Source organism: Oncorhynchus masou, chromosome 1 (assembly GCF_036934945.1).
Source record: "Oncorhynchus masou masou isolate Uvic2021 chromosome 1, UVic_Omas_1.1, whole genome shotgun sequence".
Classification (NCBI taxonomy): Eukaryota; Metazoa; Chordata; class Actinopteri; order Salmoniformes; family Salmonidae; genus Oncorhynchus; species Oncorhynchus masou.
This window is the reverse complement of record NC_088212.1, coordinates 22,325,735-22,335,855: the sequence shown is the minus strand read 5'-3', so window position 1 is coordinate 22,335,855 and position 10,121 is coordinate 22,325,735. Positions and strand designations below refer to the sequence as shown.

At 43.7% G+C, this 10,121-nt stretch overlaps 1 protein-coding gene across 1 annotated transcript; it reads left to right on the top strand.

Moving 5' to 3' along the window:
* The first annotated feature begins 3,587 nt into the window (after positions 1–3,587).
* Positions 3,588–9,625, top strand: tor2a (torsin family 2, member A). The gene is made up of 5 exons (XM_064964622.1): positions 3,588–3,770; positions 5,995–6,260; positions 6,531–6,706; positions 7,213–7,340; positions 7,455–9,625. The coding sequence occupies exons 1-5, from the start codon at positions 3,632–3,634 to the stop codon at positions 7,697–7,699; spliced, it is 954 nt and encodes a 317-aa protein (XP_064820694.1). The 5' UTR covers positions 3,588–3,631; the 3' UTR covers positions 7,700–9,625.
* Positions 9,626–10,121: the final 496 nt, after the last annotated feature.

Genomic DNA, 10,121 nt, shown 5'->3' with positions numbered 1-10,121 from the left:
CCACTGCCTGTCACCAAGGGAGTACCCCAAGGCTCAATCCTAAGCTCCACGCTCTTCTCAATTTACATCAACAACATAGCTCAAGCAGTAGGAAGCGCTCTCATCCATTTATATGCAGATAATAGTCTTATACTCAGCTGGCCCCTCCCCGGATTTTGTGTTAAACGCTCTACAAATAAAGCTTTCTTAGCGTCCAACAAGCTTTCTCTGCCCTTAACCTTGTTCTGAACACCTCCAAAACAAAAGGTCATGTGGTTTGGTAAGAGTGCCCTCTCCCCACCGGTGTTATTACTACCTCTTAGGGTCTAGAGCTTGAGATAGTCACCTCATACAAATACTTGGGAGTATGGCTAGATGGTACACTGTCCTTCTCTCAGCACATATCAAAGCTGCAGACTAAGGTTAAATCTAGACTTGGTTTCCTCTATTGCAATCTCTCCTCTTTCACCACAGCTGCCAAACTAACCCTGATTCAGATGACCATCCTACCCATGCTAGATTATGGAGACGTAATTTATAGATCGGCAGGTAAGGGTACTCTCAAGCAGCTTGATGTTTACTATTTGGCCATCAGAAATGCCACCAATGCTCCTTATAGGACACATCACTGCACTCTATACTCCTCTGTAAACTGGTCATCTCTGTATACCCATCGCAAGACCCACTGGTTGATGCTTATTTATAAATGCCTCTTAGGCCGCACTCCCCCCTATCGGAGATACCTACTGCAGACCTCATCCTCCACATACAACACCCGTTCTGACAGTCACAATCTGTTAAAGGTCCCCAAAGCACACACATCCCTGGGTCTTTTCAGTTCTCTGCACCTAGCGACTGGAACGAGCTGCAAAAAACACTCAAGCTGGACCATTTTTATCTCTTTAGTTAAAGACTCAATCATGGACACTCTTACGGACAGTTGTTGCTTCTTCACGTGATGTATTGTTGTCGCTACCTTCTTGCCCTTTGTGCTGTTGTTTGTGCCCAATAATGTTTGTACCATGTTTTGTGCCGCTGCCATGTTGTGTTGCTACCATGCTATGTTGTTGTCTTAGGTCTCTCTTCATGTAGTGTTGTGGTGTCTCTCTTGTCGTGATATGTGGTTTCTCCTATATTTATTTTATTACATTTTTTAAAATCACAGCCCCTGTCCCTGCAGGAGGACTTTTGCCTTCTGGTAGGCCATCATTGTAGCCTAGTGGTTAGAGCGCTGGACTAGTAACCGGAAGGTTGAGAGTTCAAACCCCCGAGCTGACAAGGTACAAAATCTGTCGTTCTTAAGTGACTTGCCTAGTTAAATAAAATAAAAATTAGTTATGCGTCCATTTCAGTATTCTAAATGCCCTGTTCCTACTACTAAACATTGCCCGTCACTTCTCCGTCCACCATAGGACTGCTTTCCTCCTCCTCCCTGAACTCTTAGGTATAGACTCAGTAGCTGCCCCAACTAATGCTGTTCTCAGCCAGTTATTCATACTATCCACATCCACTCGCATATCCACCTAAGACATCACCTGCTCACTCAGCTCCTGAAACTGATCCCACTTTGCCCTTCCAAACACCCACCTGCCTACTCCATCCACTGACATCTCCTCCCCCCGGGCTACTGTGCATGCTATGGGATAATGATCACTCCCTACTGTTGACTCCTTCCATTTACAGATTCCTGCCATCGCACTAGATACCAGAGTGAGGTCCAAGGCAGACTACTTCCCTGTGGCTAAATCAATCCTGGTCTCTCTGCCATCATTCAGGCACACCAGATCTTTCATCACTTGGCCATTTCCATCCATCCATTTCCCACCCAGAGCGTGTCATGGGCATTAAAATCCCCATACCACATTACCTTACTTCTATCCTGGCCCTCAACCCTCTCCAGCACTTCCAGGTCCAATATCTGACTTTATAGTAGTTCACTACCACTATCACCTCTCCTCTCAACCACATATTCCTGTTCAATACCTCTGCCTAGCATCCTGTTGGAAAGTACTTTCTTTATGAAGGTGACACATCCCCCTCCCCCTAGATCTCTGTCCCTACAAACCACTACATATCCCTGTATGATAAACTCCACATTCGGTTTGAGCCATGTTCCCTGCACACAAATAAATCACATCAGGCTTAGCTGGCATATCTACAATGAACTGCTTGTACTCCTGCCCATAAGCCAACAGGCTTCGAGCATTCCTTTGTAGTACTACCACCATAACTAAGATCCAGTAATACATGACTCCAGCCTCGGCTGATTGAGGTCGTCTCAAACCTCTTCCCATGTCAACCCTGTCATACTCAGATGTCTCCCAGCAGCTTTAACTATTAGCTGAATCCTCTCTGTTTTAGACTCTACTTCAGCAGTGCTATTGATACCTCCTGCTGTGAACGTCACCAGCTTTCTCTTTTCTATGTATACCATATCGCCTCCCACCTGCCCCGTAATCCCTGGTCTAGATGCTCCTACACATCTCTCCCTTGAACCTGTATCTCCCTGGACCACACTCACTACCTCAGCATATGACACTCCTCTCTCACTTGTTGCACCTCCACTGCCTGCTTCATAGCCTCACACCCACTATATGCCACACTATGAGCACCCCCACAGGTGCAGCACTTCAGTTGTACACCATCCCCACACTTCCCATACTCATGCTCCCCTCCACACCTGGCACACCAATGTCTCTCTTTACAGGCTGTTGCCACACGCCCAAACCTCTGGCAGTTATAACATTTTAAAGGCTTTGGTACATAAGCCCTCACATAATAACTCATATATCCTATGGTTCCTATATTTGGCAGTACCTGGTCCTTGAAGTGTAACAGAAGATGGGCTATCTAACCTAACCCCCACCCCTTGTTGCTTGCAATCTTTGATCATCCACTAGAACGCCTCCTCTCAAATTTTCCCTTGCATCTTTAGTGCCCCTTTATCATTCCAGCTGCTCAACACCACCTTACACTTCCCTATTTGCTTCACTCTGAGAGCTCTCTGCGCCATGTCCGTACAGAACACCAACACGTTCCCATCTCTTAACTCTTTTATCACAGCCGTCAACCTTATCGGACTCATCGTCCCCTTCCTCCCTAAACTTCAGAATCACTTTATGCTCCTCCTCAACCACATGCTCCCCTAGCGTCTTTCTTGCCCTCCCTCCGCACTTTCTACCTCCGAAATGCCGCTGCGTTGGAAACTATGTTGCTCTCGTATTTTTCTGGCTCCTCTCTGCCTCTTGCTTCCTTTCTAACCATACTCCCTTTCTTACTTCCTCCTTTATTTGTAGCACTATGCTCCATACCTGCCCCACTTTCTTCTCTATCACTGTCTCCTACCATCTCTAACCCAATCACAGCACAGACGTGCCGAACCGCCGCAATACCGAGTAAAGTTTGATATTTTATCAACGACTGATCGCTTTCAAAACAGTCGGAAATCCCTCGCCTTGACAGAACTCACCACTCCGGACTTCGTTTATTCAGATGTATTGTGGGAGTTGCTGTTCATGTTAAGCATAGCGGTGGTTTGTTTAAATTAATTTGGAAGAAAATAAAACTACAAACAACGACCCCTAGCGGTGACACTTGAACATTTTGATTGCGTGGCAACAGATTCTCGGCGGTCAGACACATAACCAGCAAGATGGCTGTCAGAAGGGCTGCTATACAGCTGGTTCTGATGGTTTTACTTTATTTTTCCCCCGGTGTCCAATGTTTTTTTGAACGCATCACCTGTACCATATCTTCTGACTGCAATTGTGATTTTAAACCAAATATACGAGGTAAGAAAACGGAAGCTATGACTAGATAGCTAACCAGCTGGTGAGCTGCTCCAGTTTATTGTTCGTAAGAAGACCCCATGGCTAGAGTTAACTAGCGAACGAACGTAGTGATATTAAATGTTCTGCAAATGATTAGCTTCACTGAGCAAAATTGTAAACCCAACATGCAACAATTTCAATGATTTTACAGAGTTAACGTTCATATAAGGAAATCAGTCAATTGAAATACATGATTTAGGCCCTGATCTATGGATTTCACATGACTGGGAATACAGATATGCATTTTGCCTTATGCAGCGTAATACATCTTTGCGTAGGGTTGATTGGGACCTGTGGAATGTTGTCCCACTCCTTTTCAATGGCTGTGCAAAGTTGCTGGATATTTGCAGGAACTGGAACATGACAATCCAGAGCATCCCAAACATGATCAATGGGTAACATGTCTGGTGAGTATGCAGGCCATGGAGGAACTGGGACATTTTTAAGCTTCCAGGAATTGTGTACAGATCCTTGTGACATGAGCTGTACATTATGAGATGATGGTGGCGGATGAATGGCACGACAATTGGCCTCAGGATCTCGTCACAGTATCTCATAATGCAATTATGTTCATTGTCTGCAGTTTATGCCTGCCCATACCATAACCCCACCACCACCGTGGGGCACTCTGTTCACAGTGTTGACATCAGAAAAAAACACTCGCCCACATGACGCCATACACGCCGCCTGCGATGAGTTTTTTGTGCATATGGAAAATGACTGGGATATTTAATTTCAGCTCATGAAAAATGGGACCAACACTTTATATGTTGCATTTATATTTTTGTTCAGTATAGTTAACAAGTTTTGAATCTTTATAATAACATTAGCTAACTCGCTAATTATATTAGACTGTTACACGGAACCCAAACCGAGTGCGCCATCGTGCAGAAATGTATTTTGTCCCCCCACATCTAACATGATCACGACACGCAGGTTAAAATATCAAAACAAACTCTGAACCAATTACATTAATTTGGGGACAGGTCGAAAGGAATTAAACATGTATGGCAGTTTAGCTAGCTAGCTTGCACATGCTAGCAAATTTGGCCTATTTAACTAGCTTGCTGTTGCTATCTAATTTGTCCTGGGATATGAACATTGAGTTGTTATTTTACCTGAAATGCACAAGGTCCTCTACTCCGACAACTAATCCACACAGAAGACGGTCAACCGAATAATTTCTAGTCATCTCCTCCTTCCAGGCTTTTTCATCTTTGAACTTATATGGTGATTGGCATCTAAACTTTCATAGTATTACCACGACGACTGGCAAAACAGTTTGTCTTTCAATCACCCACGTGGGTATAACCAATGAGGAGATGGCACGTGGGTATCTGCTTCTATAAACTAATGAGGAGATGGGAGAGGCAGGACTTGCAGTGCAATCTGCGTCAGAAATAGAAAGGACTTCTATTTTAGCCCTTGGCAACGCAGACACTCATTGGCGCAATAATTGAATAACATGGATTTATAAATGTATTTTGCAAAGCACGTGACGTGTCTGGTCTGATCAGCATAGGCTAGTTAGCGTTGGTTCATCGCGCGACAACAACAAGTTTCTTCTGCGCTGTGTCACTTTAAGTGTATAATTTTTGGGGCGACAGGGTAGCCTAGTGGTTTGAGCGTTGGACAAGTAACCAAAAGGTTGCAAGTTCAAATCTCCGAGCTGACAAGGTACAAATCTGTAGTTCTGCCCCTGGACAGGCAGTTAACCCACTGTTCCTAGGCCGTCATTGAAAATAAGAATTTGTTCTTAACTGACTTGCCTAGTTAAATAAAGGTAAAATAAAACATTTTTGGTAAGTTCCGAAACTATATTGATGCCAGCCACTAAACAAAATTGGGGAAACAAATCCTCTAGCTATGAAAGATTACTTGGCAAGTGAGAGCGCAGAGGCAACCCGTTATTGTTGTGCGATGGATCAGAGCAAGCTAGCTTGCCAGCTGTCTTAGATGTTTCTTGTTAGCTAGCTAGCTTACAAACAGACTACACTCACAGATGAAAGGGGAAGGAAACCTTTCAAAGGGGTTATTATCTTCGGTTGACTGTTCCCTCACATATCTGTGCATGCCAAGTGTTTTGTTTTGTAGCCCATACTGAAATCATGGCAAGTTTGTTGGTCTTGATCTAACTACATTTTGTTCGTCCAACACCTTGATCTCTGCAAATCTATCTTCCCAGGCTTGGAATGGGATCTGTATAAGAATCTCTACGGACAGCATCTGGCCCAGGACACGGTGTCAGAGGAGGTGGCAAACTTCCTTCAGAAGGAGAGTCCAGACCGACCCCTCGTCCTGTCCTTCCATGGGGGGTCAGGGACGGGCAAGACTCTGGTCAGCTCCATGTTGGGGAGACACCTGTATGGCACGGCTATGGGCAGCCCGTACATCCATCAGTTTGTGCCAACACTACACTTCCCCTCGCCTGACCGCGTCCAACAGTACAGGGTAGCGCATCTCTCCCAACTTGGACCACAGAGTATCATGTACTGCTTAGTGCTCACACATACACACCTTTGCAATGCCTACCGTTTGAGACAGTACTATTCCCCTACAATCAGCTTGATGTGCACTTGTCAAGTCACAGCTTTATGTTGTAACCACAACCTTTCCTGCATTTTGTATGTCTGAGCCATTCATTACCTTGTGAAACAACATTATTTTCATGCATTGCTAAGTGGTTCTGACCCCCACTCTTTCGTCCCTATTGTCCCTTAGCTGGAGCTGAAGGACTGGGTGCAGGGGAATTTGACGGCCTGTGCCCGCTCTATATTCATCTTTGATGAGATGGAGAACATGCCCCCGGGGGTCATCGACGTCCTGAAGCCCTTCCTCGGGCCCTCACACACGGTGTTCGGCACCAACTACCGCAAGGCCATCTACATCTTCATCAGGTAGAAGTAGGCTGATGTAGATGGCCTTGTGGTAGTTGACTGAATGTCTATCTCACGGTTACTGTAAATATCCTACATTTGAAGGTTTGGATGTTGAACTATCATTGTGCTTTTTAGTAGATCGATCCCCTGTAGAGTTCCTGTATTCCTAGCCATTGTCCAGGGAATTTGACAATACTACTGCAGTTCAGTCTAGAAGTGTTCATTTAGTGCCCTGATTCTGTGAGAGGTCTGGTTATTGCTCTAACAACAGGAGCATATCATGTAGGTTGTAGAAATAATTTGTATCACAAAGCCACTGTTATGAGTTAGCGTTCATTGTCATTTGTTTCTGAAATGGAAGTGCTTATAAGCTGGACTTCAATGTGTGTGTGTCTCACCTCATCCGGGTCACTTGCCCCATCCATCAGGACTTGCTTGCTATTTGCCGGTGGATACCGCTAAGCAATTTGTCTGTTTGTATTGTGATGAAAGTTTGACTGACTGGCTGTATTTTGTGGCTGAAGCACCATTGGGGAGGAGGTGATTAACCGAATGGCCCTGGAGACCCGGCAGGCTGGCAAGGAGAGAGAGGAGATCAGGCTGGTGGATCTGGAGGACGCAATCTCACAGGCAGTGTTCAATAACAGCAGAAGTAAGAGCCTAATTGACTTATCAATCAACATCCCCATTCATTTAGAATACAACTGTCCTAAAGTTTGTTATTATGTTCTAACAGTTCTGAACAGCCCTGTCTTTCTCCCCCCAGGTGGATTCTTCCATTCCAGCATCATCCAGGAGAAGCTGTTGACCAGCTTTGTGCCCTTCCTGCCCCTGGGCAGACGCCATGTGGAGCGCTGTGCCCGCAGAGAGCTCTGCCAACGGGGTGAGTGCCAGCGCACTGATGTGGTGGAGGCAGTAGGGGGAGCTGTTGTCTACATGCCCGAGCAGGGACAACACTTCTCCAGCAAGGGCTGTAAATCTGTGCCGGCCAAAGTCAACCTCTTCCTATGAGTTAAGGTGAAAGCCATTTTTAATTGTTAGAATTGTTCCCAGAGCCTCAAACTGATTAGGGTGGATTTTATCAGACGGTGAACTGAACTGTTTCTCAATGAAGATCATCTATAAATCCACACTACAAACAGGAGAAGATTGATTGTATTCAAAGAGGCATGTAGACGTTTGAGGTGGTCTGCACACACAAGGTCAGAGCTGCAAAGGCAGAAACAGTAGCATTGATCACATTTTTACTGTGAATCTCTAGTGATGTATCCCCCTGCCCGGATTCAGTTCAGACACCGTAGGAGAGATATTCTGCAGTGTCTGGAACCCAGAGCCAGGCTCTACCTCCAATCCAACAACCTTTCCTTTAAACAGAAATATGCATCATTGAAGTTCTGAGTGTAGTGTGGCCGTAGGGGAATGCATCATGGTTTCAATGTTCATTATTGCTACTAGCTAACCCTGGTTGAAAGGAGACGGGTCACTAAATGTTGTCGAAATGAACCAGTGATCTGTGACTTCATTCAGGGATGTGTTCTTCCTCCAATAGGAATAGACTCTTCCAGGGAAGTATAACGCTGACCAAACGGCAGGCCATATTCTAAGGGGAAAGTAAGAGGTAATGTTAAGGGGTAGTTTGGGATTTTGGTAATCAGGCCCATTATCTACAGTCAGATGAATTTGTGGATATGTTAGCATTGCATTGTGTCATATATCCTTGTATACCTGGTTTTGTTAAATTGAAACAATCTGTCATTACTTGAAAGTTGAATGATCAAGCGTTATCATGGTGGGATGACCAGGCAACTCGGAGCAGAGCAAGTGTGCTCCTCTTGCCACTAAGTGGCAGTAAAGGCTCTTTTGATAGCCAACGAGACCGACTTGAACCATCTCAAGAGTTTTTCATTGAAGATTATTCTTTTAATCACTGTTTTTAAGAATCTTTGTCAAATTATTTGTTGATGAAAAGAGAAACAAAGAATAATTGAGATGTTGGTTTGAAATTATAATATATATATTGTATGGATGATGCCCTAGAAGTTCAATTTACGATGAAATAGCCTGAATAATATTTAGAATACTTAGGCATTCTTTGAATTTGGACATACAGAAAAACAATGTTTACTTTTTACATTTTTGTTTGATGCATTTTGATATGCTTCATATGCTGTTGAAAAATGCATATGCTTTTAATTTTACTGATACATGATGACAAACTGTAAATCTAAATATGTGTTACTTACTTTACAGACTAGTTTTGGACAGAGGGAGCCTGTTCTTTCATAGTAATCTCTGAACAGCAGGCTGTGTAGGTTGTCAATAATTGTTTGCTGGTGGAAGTGGGATAATCAAAGGGTTGCCTACTTTATACTTGAACTAATGTTTATATAATTTGCACTATTAAGAACAGAACAGAAAATATCTTATTACCTTCGCTTGTCTGTATATTTATTAGGAAATGTAATTGTTTAAAAAAAATGTTTTCGTTTGTTTTAAGGTTCCACCAAAATCAGTTATCAAAGTTAATAGGCTTGGTTTCTTTCAGTTATTTTACCATTTTGCTTTAAGGCAATTGAAACTTTCATCAAGTTTTATAGAAATCTATATAGTGTTGTCCCTTCTTAATGCCTCCAGAGAAAGTTTTTTTTTCACCACCAACAGATTTAAGTAGTTAGGTGGTGACTAACCCACGTTTGTCCGTATCTGGATATTTGTGTCAAACATGTTTTTGATAAAGATGCTGTTTGTCTAATCCTACAGTGGACAATGTGCTCCTGACTGAAACTAAACACGTCCAGAAGTGTGAAAAGGCAGACCAGAAGGCAAGCGTTGACAAAGACCGATTTGTGGTCAAAACGTGTCTGCTTTTTCATAAATAAAAGAGCACCTATGCATTAGAGAACTAATTTACTGCAAACAGGATGCATGTTTTGGAAACATTTTTTATTCTTTAGTCTTCCTTTTCACACTGTCATTTGGGTTAGTATTGTGGAGTACCTTCAATGTTTTACTACTCCCTTCACAGAATAGCGCAAACTGGCTCTAACCAGAATAGAAAGAGTGGGATGCCCCGGTGCACAACTGAGCAAGAGGACAAGTACATTAGAGTGTCTCGTTTGAGAAACAGACACCTTACAAGTCCTCAACTAGCAGCTTCATTAAATAGTGCCCACAAAACACCAGCCTCAAAGTCAACAGTGAAGAGGCGACTCCGGGATGCTGGCTTTCTAAGCAGAGTTCCTCTGTCCAGTGTCTGTGTTCTTTTGTCCATCCAGTCTCTGTATTCTTTTACCAGTCTTTTTCTTTGCAACTGCCTAGAAGGCCAGCATCTTGGAGTCGCCTCTTCACTGTTGATGTTGAGACTGGTGTTTTGTGGGTACTATTTAATGAAGCTGCCAGTTGAGGACTTGAGGCATCTGTTTCTTAATAGTTT

Bases quoted from the DNA above. Each gene is read 5' to 3' on its own strand.
- tor2a (XM_064964622.1), top strand. From the start codon at position 3,632: ATGGCTGTCAGAAGGGCTGCTATACAGCTGGTTCTGATGGTTTTACTT. The intron at 3,771-5,994 runs GTAAGAAAACGG...CTATCTTCCCAG, and splicing joins TTTTAAACCAAATATACGAG to GCTTGGAATGGGATCTGTAT. The intron at 6,261-6,530 runs GTAGCGCATCTC...ATTGTCCCTTAG, and splicing joins ACCGCGTCCAACAGTACAGG to CTGGAGCTGAAGGACTGGGT.